The sequence below is a fragment of the Acinonyx jubatus genome, chromosome E3 (genome assembly GCF_027475565.1).
Source record: "Acinonyx jubatus isolate Ajub_Pintada_27869175 chromosome E3, VMU_Ajub_asm_v1.0, whole genome shotgun sequence".
Lineage (NCBI taxonomy): Eukaryota > Metazoa > Chordata > Mammalia > Carnivora > Felidae > Acinonyx > Acinonyx jubatus.
In genome coordinates, this window is record NC_069398.1 from 38,173,073 (window position 1) to 38,187,053 (window position 13,981).

General features: G+C 59.0%; 1 protein-coding gene, 1 long non-coding RNA gene and 1 other non-coding gene across 6 annotated transcripts; 1 reads left to right on the forward strand and 2 right to left on the reverse strand.

Moving 5' to 3' along the window:
• Positions 1-2,567: 2,567 nt before the first annotated feature.
• On the reverse strand, positions 2,568-13,947 carry LOC106978764 (uncharacterized). Of its 2 annotated transcripts, XR_003415436.2 has the most exons (4): positions 13,472-13,779; positions 13,130-13,244; positions 7,902-8,033; positions 2,568-2,950 (listed from the first exon to the last, which is right to left on the reverse strand). It is a non-coding gene; the product is annotated as an uncharacterized LOC106978764 (long non-coding RNA). The 2 variants fall into 2 exon arrangements; XR_001430843.3 differs by lacking the exons at positions 2,568-2,950; positions 7,902-8,033 and having other exon boundaries at positions 12,227-13,244; positions 13,472-13,947.
• RAB26 (RAB26, member RAS oncogene family) lies at positions 7,249-12,694 on the forward strand. 3 transcript variants are annotated; one of them, XM_027043589.2, is made up of 9 exons: positions 7,249-7,579; positions 8,639-8,749; positions 10,551-10,592; positions 10,681-10,747; positions 10,952-11,004; positions 11,338-11,403; positions 11,509-11,565; positions 11,654-11,743; positions 11,839-12,694. In XM_027043589.2, the coding sequence occupies exons 1-9, from the start codon at positions 7,388-7,390 to the stop codon at positions 11,872-11,874; spliced, it is 714 nt and encodes a 237-aa protein (XP_026899390.1). In that variant the 5' UTR covers positions 7,249-7,387; the 3' UTR covers positions 11,875-12,694. The 3 variants fall into 3 exon arrangements, with proteins under 3 accessions (XP_026899390.1, XP_026899391.1, XP_026899389.1); XM_027043590.2 differs by having other exon boundaries at positions 11,657-11,743; XM_027043588.2 differs by having other exon boundaries at positions 7,256-7,579; positions 11,667-11,743.
• On the reverse strand, positions 13,349-13,431 carry LOC113595024 (small nucleolar RNA SNORD60). The gene has a single exon (XR_003415498.1). It is a non-coding gene; the product is annotated as a small nucleolar RNA SNORD60 (small nucleolar RNA).
• Positions 13,948-13,981: the final 34 nt, after the last annotated feature.

Sequence of the window (13,981 nt, forward strand, 5' to 3'; positions counted from 1 at the left end):
GGATCGTGACCTGGCTGAAGTCGGACGCTTAACCGACTGCGCCACCCAGGTGCCCCAAGAATAAGCATTATTAATCAAGTAAGACCCAGCACATGGGTGATCATAATACATGTAAATTTTGTTACATTTCCCTGCTACGGAACAAGGATTCTCGTGATGAGGAGGCATACTAAATATATGTTTAGTACAGTACAGGCTCCCCTCAGCCCACCCAAACACAAGGACATCTACCTGAGGTGAGTCCTGAAGAGCCGTCTGCAGAGGATCTTGGGACAAGGCAGGACACCCTGACAAGCCAGGTAATTGAAAGATAAATGTAGGGGCCCCTGGGTGGCTCAGTCGGTTAAGCATCTGACTCTTGGTTTTGGCTCAGGTCATGATCTCACGGTTTGCCGGTTCGAGCCCCGCATCAGGCTCCTCATCGACAGCACAGAGCCTGCTTGGGATTCTCTGTCTCCCTCTTTCTCTGCCCCTCCCCTGCTCATGCTCGCTCTCTCTCTCTCTCTCTCTCTCTCTCTCTCTCTCAAAATAAATAAATAAAACTTAAAATGATTTTTTTAATTAAAAAAGAAAGGTAAACGTAGAAGCGATAGATTCCTTCTTTGTATTAATTGCAGTCATGGTTTCATGGGTGTATACATATGTAAAAACTTACCAAATTGTACATTTTCTTTTTTAAGGTTTATTTATTTAAATAATCTCGACACCCAAGGTGGGGCTCGAACTCACAGCCCTGAGACTGAGTCGCGTGCTCTACCGGCTGAGCCAGCCAGGTGCCCTAAGAGTATAAATTACCTTAGAAGAAAGAGTAGAATGGATCGATAAAACAAAGAGAGCTATTTTTAATGTATAAAGCCACTGAGATTTTTAAAAAGAGTCTGCTGGCAAGTGTGACTGCAAGAGAGATAAAAACAAAATACAGAGCATTAAGGTGAAGAACACAGGATTATTCACAGAAATAGAAGTAAAAATTATAAAAGAAATACATGTGCAATTGTTCATAAACTTTTGAAATCTCGATAGGATCATTATATGCTAGAATAAGACAAACTATTAAAACTGACTCAAGAAGAAATAAAAAGTTCAAATAGACCAATCATAAAGGAAGAAATCGAAAACGTAGCAGAGCCATGGGGTAGGGGAGGGGAGAAGACACTTCATCCAGATCTGTTTATGGGAAAATCCCATCAAATGTGGACAGATCAGATATGTGATCTGATGTGATTTTATGTGTACTCTTAGAGGACATGGGCACATCCCAATAAATTTAATGCATATTTATGTGTAATGCAACGTATTCGGTATAGCATAATTTGTATGCCTAAACAAACTGGGTTAAGATAGTACAGAAAAAGGAATCCGTTGTCCGGTGATTTTCAGGTCTGTGTCAACCACAGAACCTTTGTTTCACACAAAACCGCAAACTACAAAACGTGGACGGTGCTGAGGGAGCTGAGCAGTGGATCCCAGAGAGATGCGGGTCCTGGTGCTCAGAGCCTGGGAACGGGGCCTCACCTGGCAAACGAGACCTCGCAGCTGTGATTGAGTTAAGGGTCTTAAGATGAAGGGTTGTCCTGGATTAGCCAGAGGGGGCCTAAATGTGATCACAACGGTCCCTGTAATGGGAGATTTGATGGCAGTAGGAAGGCCGGGTGGCTCTGGAAAGGGGAGCTGGAAGAAGGTGGCCACGAGCCAAGGAGAGCAAGCTGAAGAGGCAAGGATCCTCCCCAGAAGAACCCAGACTTGCTTTAGCTCCCTGAGCCCCGTCAGCTTCCTATCTCCATTCACCGTGGCCTCCCAAGCAGAATAGAACACATTTGAGCTGTTTTGTGGTGGTACCACATTTCCCTGCTATAGATCTTTGTTACCTCTCCTACATTTTTGTGGGAGACTGATACGGTCGCCACTGCCAGACCTAATAACGGTTTGGGGAGAACGAGCACTTTTATTTCTTTTTTTTTTTCCTTAATTTTTTTAATGTTAATTTTTTATAGAGAGAGACAGAGCGTGAATGGGGGAGGGGCAGAGAGAGAGGGAGACACAGAATACGAAGCAGGCTCCAGGGTCTGAGCTGGCAGCACAGAGCCCGACGCGGGGCTCGAACTCACGGACCGCGAGATCATGACCCGAGCCGAAGTGGGACAGCCAACCAACTGAGCCACCCGGGCGCCCCAAGCACTTTTATTTCTCGTGGGCGGAAGTCACAGATCACTTTCATAATTAAGGAGAAAAGGAGAGACAAGGCGAGTGCATCACTGGCCCACACCAGGCGCAGCCGGTGCTCGGACTGCTGCAGTTGTCATGGCTCCACAGGTATCCGTTTTATTCCTTTATACCTCTGCCTCCCCAGCACAGCACTCAAAGGTTGCCCGGAGAGCCTGGAGTGGGGGGCTGTCCTGTGCTCCTCCAGACAGAGGTCTCACCTGCCCGGGGCCGAGTGCAGAGTCGGACCGAGCAGCAGCCCGCGGGGCTCAGGCACATTTTGCATCCTGAGACGGACCGCCAAGAGCACTCAGGTCTGAGTACCTGAGCCGGGGGGGGGGGGGGGGGGGGGGGGGGGGGGGGGAAGGGATGCCAGAGGGCAGTCAGGCTTGCAGGGAAACCACCCACTGCTCCAGCCCTCACACAATAGTCCCTGCCCCAACGGGCAGACACCCACCCCTTACCACCTGTCCTGTCCAGGAGGGCCTCAGTGCAACCCAGGTGAGTGCCGAGTGCCGCAGGCGGGGTGTCTCCTCTCAGCCTCGTGGGAGCAGGAGGGAGCAGGGGCTCAGCGTGGCCCCTGTGCACCTGGGCACTGGGGGGAGGGGGCGAGCACACCTCTGACATCAGCCGCTTCGCTTCCTGGGGTGACTCTCTCTTCTGTCTTCTGGGGGGAGCTGCTACAGTTCCTCTCTGCCGTCTCCATGGCAACGCTCACGTGGATTTCATAGAACATAAGGTGTTTGAGCTGGAAGGGACCTCAGAGATCAGCTCCTCTCGCCCCCTCATTCCAGGCAGAGGGGCGCAGGTTCAGGACACCACGTGCCCCGGGACCCGCAGCCAGCCAGGGATCCGGGGCCTCTGCCTTCTGGCACCGTCCCCAGCCAGGGTCCCCTCCCTGAGATCACAGGCAGCTCAGTTCCCTAGGACTCACTTCTGGGGAGGGGCTCTGGGGGCATGAGACTTGGGAGTGCTGCCACTCCCCCCCCCCCCCCCCCCCACTGAATACAAGACCCCTGAGGTCCAGTCCAGCCCTGTCCTGCTCAGTCACAGACCTGTTCATTGAGTGCTTGGTGGAGACAGAATGGGTGCCGTCCTCAGGAAGCTCAGAGGCTGGTGCGGAGGCCATGCAGCCCCCTGAGGGACCCGTGGGGAGCAAATGTGTGTCCACAGCGTGTCTGTAGAGCAAGAAGTGGGGGTGAGAGGAGCCTGGAAGGCTGCCTGCCTGGAGGAGGGGGCTCTAAGCAGTGCCTGGAAGGACGAGGAAGACTGCCTGGCTCCAGGACCATGGCCCTGTGGGTCCACAGAATGTGTCGGTAAGGCTGGCCGGCTTGGAAAATGGGGCTCCAGAGAGGGATTGCCTCAGGCTGTAGGTCCCAGAGAGTTGTTGTGTCTGGGTACTCATGGCACACGTCACTCCATGACAGAGGGTCCGGACAGACAGAAGGGCAAGTCAGAGGGCAGCATGCCGGAGCTGGAGGCCCACGCACAAGAAGGCATCAGGAACCCAGGCTGCCACAGGGTGCTGGAGGGAGGATCCAGGAGTGAGGCGGGAACATATCTGGGATTGCTCTCTCCCTTTACTGAGACACAGATATGTGTCCAGCCTCTCTGGCCAGCAGAACCAGCCCCCTGCGAGGAGGGTTAGGCCCACAGGCACCCTTCCTTCACTCCGCACTCTAGCTCAGCCTCAGCACTCACCTCAGCGCCACACCCCGCCTCAGGGATCTGCCCTGGAGGCCCAGAGGTCTTCTTTGCAGGCCTGAAGATCCCAACAGTCTGGGCTTCCCCAAGTCCGGTCAAGGCCAGCCTGCTGACCTTTCCCACCAAACTGGCCCCCTTCCTTCCCCTGGCTGGCAGCCTGTTCTAGTTATCTATTGCTGTGGAACAAAAATCCCCCAAATGCAGTTTGGGCAGGGCTCAGTGGGGTCAGCTTATCCCTGCTCCGCATGGAACCCACCAGAACTAAGCGCCCGTTGCCAGGACAACTCCTATCCTCCACGGGCGGCAAGTGAGTTCCTTTCCACCCGGGATTCTTCTCAAGGCTGCTTGGACTTTCTCACGGTATGTCAGCTGGGGCCCAAGAATGAGTGTTCCAGGAGAAGGGATGTAGGAGCTGCTATTCTAGAAGGTCTGGGTCCAGAAACGGACACAGGGCCACTTCAGCCATAGGTACTGGTCAGAGCAATCACAGACCCAAAGGCAGGAGACCGAGGCCTTCCCTCCTGATCGGGAGGGGTGGCAGAGAACTCGCCCCTTAGTGTACCTCAGCGCTGTGCTGCCTCTGCCCCAGGGGCTGATTCCCCCCACCCTGGGTTCCTGCGACCCCTTTCCAACTCATCTCCCCATCTACAGGCGGCACCCTGCACCCCCTCCACTTTACCTCCTGTACTCCTGTAGCGAAGTCCTCTGTTGCTTTGCTCAGCAACTGTGTATGGCTCCCTACTTCTCGCTGAACAATTTCCAAGCCCCTAGGCTGAACTTTCACATTCACTTGCAAATCTAGCCCTCTCCTATATTACCGATGAGATTTTCTCCAAGCATCCGGACACGACACCGTGGCCTCCTCTCCAAAAGCCCACCCACTGGCACTCTGAGCTTATACGTATTCACTCCTCTACCTGGCAAGTTTCTCTGTGTCCTCTCCTGCTGGACTCCTGTTCAACCTTCGGAGCCTGGAGCAAATGCCCCTCCTCCACAAGGCCCTGCTCTCACTACTCGGTAACACTAGTCCTGCCTCACTGCACACGGAGGTACCTTCTGCCTTAAATCCTTGCTGGCGATGACGTGTCCTCCTGAAGTGGGGCCCGTTTCTAACTCATATTTCTTTCACGAATTTAATAATAGTTTATTGAGGCCTGGAGCCAGCTGCCAGGAATATGGCAGTGACCAAGACAAGCTGCTTCGTGTACCCAGAGAACTTCATTCCAGAGAAGGAGACAGATGGCGAACAGAGGAACCAAGGGACATAATGATCAAAGATTAGGAGGAAGGCAAGAGTGACAGGAGGGATGCTGTGGTCCAGGGACCTCGAACTCTCTCTTCAAAACAAACCGGAGACCTGGGTTTTTACATATACATACTCTGATTCTAAAGGTTACAAGGTCAAGTCTTTCCCTTCTGCTGCTTTCAGCTTCCCGCCCCTCCTGGCCCCCCAGTCTCTCCGAAGTGCCTGCTACCTCCCCTCTTCCCGTTACCCCATTAGCATTAGCCCCACCCTCGACTCAGGCTGCCTTACCTACAGCCCCCACCCCTCGGGCACCCCAGACTCCTTTCTGGTCGCCCTGGATCCTGGGCTTAGTGGGCACTGGCTGAGACCCTGGGGCGGCTACCCTGAAGTTGGCCTCATGGAGGGTAGGTCACCTGGAGTCCCCAGGGCCCCAGCAGTGGGAGCTCCACACTCCCACCCCAAGCCCCACTGCCCACACATCTGCATTGGCCTGGAAGAAGAGGAGTGAGACAAGAGAGTAGGCCCTCAGAGGGCTTCCTCAGGCTTGTCCCCCGGCTCTGCCAGGGCCCTGAGGGATGGGTCTTCAGAGAATCCTGGGCCAACCCTGCCAAGGGGCAGTGTATGTTCTCTGGAGCCAAGAGTTAGGTACAAACCCCGGCTCTGTCACTTTCTAGCCTGGTGATTTTGGACAGCTCCCTTTCTGTCTCTGGGCCTCAGTTTTCCCATCTGAACATTGGGGATCTTAGCACTACTCACTTCACAGGATAGGTTTGAGGATAACTTGTGCCTGGCACACAGTGACACTCGGGAAAGGGCGATTTCCACAGCCTCTCCCGTGAAGGGCCTTGCCAGCCCCTCTTGGGAAATCACTCTGTTGTGTTGTCCCTGATCTCTGAGCCCTAGAGGCATCTTCTGTCCATTATAATTATTTGGGCTCTGGGACCTGCCAGCTGAGAGGGCTCAGGCCTCTGAAGGACCTAGGGTCCATGTGTCAGCTGTCACATCTTAGGGGACAGCCAGGCCAACCCTCCAGCTCCCAGAGCGGTATGGAGCAAAGGCTGATCCCCGAAGAAATGCCTTTGTGCCTACACCCGCTGCCCCCAAGCCCTAGGTGAGGGGCATGTTGGCTCACTGCTCCTGGGATTCCATGACTGTCTCAGCCCCATTCTCAAAACCCAGAGACTCTTGGGTGGAGACAGACAGTTCAGGTGGAGAGGAGGTGTCAGGTTCTGGAGGCCGGTCTGCCAGGGCCTAGCATGGGATTTGGACAGTCAGCACTTGGCCCCCTTGGGGCCAGAACCTGGCACCAGAAGGGCAAGGGGCTAGCCACATTCTGGGGGAGGAACCTCCTAGCCCCTTCTCCTCCCAGACCCCTGAGGGCAGAGCCCCAGGGAAAAGGCCCCTCAGAGGGCTTGCTACTGCCCTAAGGTGGATTTCCCTTTACCCAAGGGTCCTGAGGCTTCAGCCCAGCGGGCAGAAGCTGCGGGGGAGGGCGCCCTGCGGCTCTCAAGTGCTAGCTGTGTCCTGCCTCTGGTAACCAGCTGTCAGATGAGCCCAGAGCACTGGGAGCCCCCCACCCCGGGTTTGTTTGCCTGCCCTAAGGGGAGAAGTGAGGGCGCAGCAGACCAGGTGGCATCTCCGGCTGAGAAGGGACAGAAACCCAGCGTGTCCACCCCATGCAGTCCCACTGCCTCAGCGCCCCCTTCTCGGGCAATCCTCTCGTCCCAGGCCCAGAGGCCGTCCAGTGAGGGTCACTGGGCAAGGAGCAGGGCGGGGGGGGGGGGGTGTACAAGCGGGAAAACGACAGGATCCCGCCTCACCCAGACCCACCGCCTCACGGAGGTGGCCACGGAGTGAGGTCGCAGGGCCTGGGGCAGGGCGGGAGCTGCACGCACCGGGCGGACGCGAGCCCCCCCGGAGCACCTATAGGGCAGTGCCCGCGCCTCGTGACCCCGCCCCAGGGCGGCCGGCTCATTTGCATGCCCCCGCCCCAGAGCGGCCATTGGCGGCGGCGTGGGGAGGCCGGGCCTGAGTGGCTGCGGGCTGTGGGGCGCGGGGGCGGGGCTGCGGGGAGCCTGGCGCCCGCGATGCCGCCGCCGTCGCCGCCGCCGCCGCCGCCGCCGTCGCCGCCGCCGCGGGACGGGTTCGGGTCCGTGTCGCGCTCGGCGGGCGCGGGCAGCAGAGCGGCCCGGGGCGCGGCGGCTGCAGCGGGAGCTCCCTGAGCGCCCGCCCGTCATGTCCAGGAAGAAGACCCCCAAGAGGAAGGGGGCCACCGGGCCCGCTGCCTCCGCGCTGCCTGCGGCCGACGGGTCCCGGCCGGCGCGCCCAGGGACTGCACGCCCCGGCCCCCAGGCGCGGCCCAACGGACCCCCGCAGCCCGGCCGGCCCTCGCTTGGCGGCGGCGACTTCTACGACGTCGCCTTCAAGGTGAGCCGGCCCCCGCCCCAGGCGAGCGCAGCAGGTGGCGCTCCGCCCGAGCCGAGCCGGGAGAGGTCGGGGAGGGGATGCAGGGCCCCGCGGACCCTCGGCGGGGAGCCCGCTGGAGCGGCATCCAGCAGCTGGCACGGTGCATGGCATACACACACAGCCTTCAGACCCGGATTTCAGATACCCAACAGCTGGCAAGGTCTGCCCCCTAACGCCACAGCTGGCAGGGCTGGACAAAGGGTCCCAGACCTGGCAGGTGCTCCGTCCCGGGTCCCGAATGACACCGCCCCCGCCCCCGCCCCCGCGCGGGGCCCAGTCTCACCATTTCCCATATGCTGCCTTCCGCACCCCCAGGGTCTGTGGGTCTTCTCTTTTTGGAGGACGGGGGAGATTAAGAAGAGGTTTGCCAGTTGGGTAGGGAGCACTAGAGCCTTCTTCAGCCCTCGGCAGGAGCCTGTGAATCGTGGAGGGGTTGTCAGGACTGTCTTTGGGTTTGGAGCCTTGGGCAGCAGGCTGGGGGAGGGGAGGAGGGGGGAGGCCTGACTGCCCCTCCTGCTCCACAGACCTGACCCAGGCCCCTCATCACACCAAGATCTGACCCCCATGTGGCAAATTCCTCCAGAGTCTTACTGGGATGGGAAGAAGCCCCTGGCACAGAGACCCCTGCAGGCCTTTCAGAAGGTCTCCAGCTACCAATCCCCAGACTCAGCTCCCCACCAAGCCCCACATGCTTTCCTTCCAGATCAAGCATGATGTCCAGGGTCTGGGGGTGGGTTGGGTAGAACCCTGGATGGAGGCAGCTGCCCCCACTCCTCACTGGTTGAATTGGGCCACTGTTCAAGAGGGGACAGAACCTTCTGGAGGTGGGAGCCTGGAGGTCTAGGCTGGCAGCCACCATAGCTGCTATGTCTCCCCCAAGTCCTGCCGAACCTGTGAGCCTGAGACCGGTTCCTCCACTCCTGGCCAGGCCAGCGCAGGGAAGGCCAGACACCCCTCTGGGTGGGCCAGCACCTTGGTCCCCTCTGTCCCTAACACCTCTGACCCTCCTGTTCGCCCCAGGTCATGCTGGTGGGGGACTCAGGCGTGGGGAAGACCTGCTTACTCGTGCGCTTCAAGGACGGGGCTTTCCTGGCAGGGACCTTCATCTCCACTGTGGGCATCGACTTCCGGGTGAGAGTGGGAGCTCACGTCCTAAGCACTGAGCTGGCCCAGCCATGCCCTGGGCCCCTGATACCAGCTCACTGCGCTCTCACAACACCCCTGGGCAGCTGGTTTCTCCGTTACCCTAGTGACACCAACAGGCTCATAGGGTGGAGCTCGAGCTCCTGTCTGGACCACCCGGCTCTCAGGGCCCAGGTGGTTGAGGTGGGATGCCTTACCCACCAAACTACACCTCCTGACCCCCTAAGGGTCCTGAAGACAGGTGAGGGCTGCATCTGACTGAAGCAGGGAGAGCACCCCTGTGCCTGGAGCTACCTTCTGTGCCTCAGGGTAGGTGGGCCGTGGTGCCTTCCCACCCCCCGGGTGATGGCTGACAGAGGACACTCAAGGCCCATGTTCACTTGGAAGGCGAACATCACTGTCCTTCTGGACAGAGGTGCCAGGAAGTCTGCCAAAGGACCTAGAAAGACAGGTGGTGTGGAGCCCGTACCCCCTTTGGGAGCAGGGGCGGGTCCCCGCCCTTGGGTGAGGAGGCTCACGGGAAGTGGGGCCGCCTGGCTGCTCCCCCCTCTTCGAGAGCCCCCTCCCAGGGTGCCCCCAGCGGGAGGGGTGTCCTGGGGTTTTCTGGGGGGAAGGGAAGTGCCCCTGGACTTCAAATCCCTCTCATTTCCCCCCACCTGGCACATTTAGCAGCCTGTGGAGTCAGCAGGCGACATTGAGGGCTGCGGCCTTAGGCCTGGCGGGTGGCAGCATTCCAGCCCCCACCTCGAGTCACCAGTCTAAATTCTTGCCTTGCCAAGGTGCTGGTGTGTTCTAGACAAATCCCAAATTTGCATTTTTTCTCACCCTTTAATTAGACCCAGTTGGTGGGAGGCTGGGAGGGAGGCCCATTCTGGGAACAGGAAAGGGGGCTCCTCCCAGTCTGGGGAGCCATGGGTTACCCTGCTTGAGGGTCCAGGTCCCCTCAAGTCTTCTGAGATGAAGTAAGGGTTCAGGTGCCGAAAGGCGGCAGCTCTGACACTGGACAGATGGTCCTTGGCCTGTTTTGGACCCATCTCCCCCCTTCTCACCTCCCTCTTGGCTCTGGGGCAGGTGGCGAGGGAGGTGAGGCTGTTTGGTTCACACCCCTGTTCAGGGTTCCAGTGAAGGCAGGGTGTCCTTCCCAGCCCCCCCCCCCCCCCCCCCCCGCCTCAGCCCAGCAGATGGCTGTACCATTGGTTCCTTGGAGACCCAGAAGCACCCTGACAGCAGGAGCTTGGGGAAGAGGGGGGCGGTGGTGTTCCAGCTGCCAGGGGCCCCCACCCCCACCACAGCAGATGGGAACCGTGGGGTTGGGTCTTTCCCTGCCACTAGCCCTGCACCGGGAAGGTCCAGCTAGGAACCACTACCGGCCAGCAAACATTTAATGAGCACCCACTGTGTACCAGGCAGTTTCAGGCTCTGTGGTTACTGTGCTGGGACCCGCCCTCAGGGGGCTGCTGGCTCTTAAACTAGGAAGCTGGCTATGGCTAGGCACAGGGGGAAGTGGGCAGCCAGGCTGGGCTGGAGGGGTGCTGGCAGAGGGAAGGGAGTGGGGGGAGGCGGGAGCAACAGGACTCAGTGACTGACCAGGTGGGTGGTCTAAGTCACCTTCAAGGGCAGGGAGCTGGTGGAGCAGGTGCTGGGCCTCCAGGGTGGGAGTGGGCTACCAGGAGGGGCTCACCAGGGGGAGGTGCAGGAGGCGCGGTGAGGGGGGAAGCTGGGAGCTCCCCACCGGAGGGCAGCAGTGTTCTAGCTGTTGGTTGCTGGACCGGGCTGGTTGTTATTTCAGAACAAAGTTCTGGATGTGGATGGCATGAAGGTGAAGCTGCAGGTGAGTGGTGTGGGGAGCAGCGGGGGGCAGCGGGTTGAGGGTAGTGAACACCCAGGAGGAACTGGCGGCCCTGTGCCTGTCACTCCAGATCTGGGACACAGCTGGCCAGGAGCGGTTCCGGAGCGTCACCCACGCCTACTACCGCGATGCTCATGGTGAGCTTGTGGGTGGGGGATGCCAGTCCCGGAGGGTCAGAGGCTGTGCTCTCGCGGGTGTCAGGTTTCCCTGGCTTCTGCACGGAGGAGGGTGCCCTGGGCAGGAGCATGGCAGGAAGTGTGGAGGCTGTGATGCGTGTGGGTGTGGGTGACAGGAAGCTGTGGTGGGCCCTGGAGGTGTCCTCACTCGTCCTCTGCCCCCAGCACTGCTGCTGCTCTATGATGTCACCAACAAGGCCTCCTTTGACAATATCCAGGTCAGTGGTTTCCTTCCTGGTGGTGGTGGCAGGAACAGGCCGTGATGGCATTAGGGTCCCAGGGGGCTAAGGACCCTACTGACTGCAGGGAGACGGCCCCTCTGGTGGCTCAGGTGGAGTGAGCTGAAGGGAGTCTGAGGACCTTCCAGCTCTGTCAGTCCAACACCTTGGGTAAGGTGCTTGTCGAGGGTGCCTCAACAGGACCCAGGGACCTCGATTTCTGGGCCTTCCTATTAGCCAGAGCCCAACAGGCACCCCAAGCAGTGAGACCTGGAGGGGCAAGGGGCGAGCAGAGTGCCAGCCTCCAGCCTGGTCTCAGCTTTTCCCCCACAGGCCTGGCTGACGGAGATCCACGATTACGCCCAACATGACGTGGTGCTCATGCTGCTGGGGAACAAGGTGGGCACCCCAGCCCATCCTCTCCACCGTGGCTCTGTATGGGGGGCAGGGGTGGTAGGGTAAGCCCTGGGCCAGCTCTCACCAAGACCCACCCCCCCATGCCAGGTGGACTCTGCCCAGGAGCGTGTGGTGAAAAGGGAGGATGGGGAGAAGTTGGCTAAGGTGAGCCGGGGTGGGGTGGGTGTCCGGGGAGCGTCCCTGGGGTTGCAGGGCCTGGGCTATCTCCACCAGGCTGCCACCTGGCTGGCAGCAGCTGTTTGCAGGAGTACGGGCTGCCCTTCATGGAGACCAGCGCCAAGACAGGCCTCAACGTAGACTTGGCCTTCACAGCCGTAGCAAAGTAAGTGCTGGTAGTCATCAGGAAGATCCTCCAGACCCAGAGTCTGAATCTCTGTTGGTGGAGGAGGCTGTCCCATGGTCCCCTCTGCCCCACAGGGAGCTGAAGCAGCGCTCCATGAAGGTCCCCAGTGAGCCTCACTTCCGGCTGCACGACTACGTCAAGAGGGAGGGCCGAGGGGCCTCCTGCTGCAGACCCTGAATCTGACTGGGCACTGCCACTGCACATCCTCTGGGAGGCCCCTGCAAGGCTGGACAGAGGGTCACCTGGCAGTCAACTCGAGGGCGGCCGTTTCTGGGACTCCCAGAGCCTCGTCTTTCCCTAGAGCCTCAGTTCCAACAGGCTTCATGGAGCCAGTGGGTCTGCAGCCCCTGACTCAGGGCCTTGCCCCCAAGGCCTTGATGGAAAAGCAACGGCCTCCCGTACAGGAGACACCCCAGAATGTAAAGCCCATGCGGGGAGCCTGGTCTTGCTGCCACGGCACTCTGCTGCCCTCTCCTGGACGCGCCCAGCTTCAAGGCTGGACCCCGGTGCCAGCGCCACGTGTACAGTGCCTAACCCCCCAAAAGCCATGTCTTCAGCGGCACCCGCTGCCCAGGCAGGGAAAGGCCGGACTCCTGTCCGTGCCTGGGGCAGAGGGCTTCGCTGCACATCCAATCATGCATCTGTGCCCCAAGGACCAAAGCTGCCAGCCCACACACTCAGAGACTCTGGTTCAAACATCAGCAGGGTCTTCCTCTCGTGTTGCCTGGAGGACGCCAAGTTTGCGGCTTTCTAATACACGAACGGCATGTGGGAAATCAGAAACCGTCAGGGAAACTAGAACTGCCAGCCCAGCTGAGGCCTGTGCAGAGTGAGGTCAAGCCAGGAGGCTGGCAGTGTGCTCCAGCTCATAGGTCTTTAGGTTAAGAGTCTTTGTTTTCAGTTCTGGTGAATAAAGTTGTGTTTTCTGGACTGCCGGTCTCTTCTGTTACAAGAAATCCCCTTCTTTGCGCCCTCGGCAAAGTACGGGTTGAAGACAACGCTAAGAGGGTAGTACCCTCAACTAGGGCTGCTGTCTAGGGAGCACGGGGAACCTAGGTGGTTGGGTGGTTGATGTCCACTTCCCTCTGCAAGACCCAACGAAACAGAAAACAGTGCTCTGTGGCCGGTGAGGAGGAAGAGTTCCTCACCTGCTTAAGACAAAGACCCTCGCTCGGCCCCGGGATTTCTGCTCTTACAGGCAAAAAAACCGAGAAGGCATCCCAATAGTTGAAAGGTCACCGTGTGAACATCCATCTTTCTCTACCCTTTCCCAAGACTGCCACGGAACGAGCCAGTCCTCCCGCGGAATCCTCTGGGGAGCAAACGCGTGTGAAAATAAAGACACTTGCGCTCCCATCAACTCACCACCTCTGCTTTATTGTTACGCGCCGCAGATATGGACGTGGACTCCCGCCTTACCACCAGGCCCCGGGCTGACGTTCATTTACGTCCACGGTCTCCAACCACGTCACCGACCGCCCTAAAAGTCAGACACACAGAGCCGAAATGTAGACAGAAGCCCGCTACCCCGATTTTTTGGAGATGTTTTCACACCAGCCCCTCCTGTCAAGGGGGCGCACCCTGAAGCCTCAGACTTGCAAAATAATCAGACTGCACATGCAGTTTTCATACGAGGTGTCAGAAACGAAAGCAATTCATCACAGGCTCCAAGCTGCATAGGGGAAACCAAGCCCGGCCCAGGCTTACCTGAGGAGGGAAGTCGGTCTGGAGTCGCACCTTCCCAACAGAACGGGTCCGGTGGGGGGGGAGGGGAGACGAGCGGAGCAAGGAACGCGTACAACGCTGAAGACAGAGGCGGAGCCCCGGCGGATGATGGCCCTGGAGGACCCCTCAGCCCCATTCGGGGCCCAGAGACTCCCCTAACGTAGACTCGCGGCGACCGCACAGACAAACGCCCACGGCCGCCACTGGATTCCCAAAAGGAAGCACGCGCCCCAGGCTGAAGCTTTTATAGAAAGTGCCCCACCTCTGCGATTGGGCAATCATGCCGGAAGTACCCGCCCCCGGCCTCCTGAACCAGACTCGCGAAGCTTCTCCCTTTAGCAGAGGCCTTGGAACTTAACTGTGAGCGACAGACGCACAGAACCAATCAGACTCCGATCTGCAACATAGAGCGATTCTGAAGCTGCCAATCCCGCCCCGCGACGTCGGAGCCGCCGGAATTCGTAGTTTCTGGAGAGCCGCGCGTGAGGCGGG

What these genes read in the sequence shown, in the direction of transcription:
- RAB26 (XM_027043588.2), top strand. Translation starts at nt 7,388, where the DNA reads ATGTCCAGGAAGAAGACCCCCAAGAGGAAGGGGGCCACCGGGCCCGCT. An exon ending in CTGTGGGCATCGACTTCCGG is followed by an intron (nt 8,750 to 10,550) that starts GTGAGAGTGGGA and finishes TTGTTATTTCAG; the next exon opens with AACAAAGTTCTGGATGTGGA. An exon ending in CCTCCTTTGACAATATCCAG is followed by an intron (nt 11,005 to 11,337) that starts GTCAGTGGTTTC and finishes TTTCCCCCACAG; the next exon opens with GCCTGGCTGACGGAGATCCA.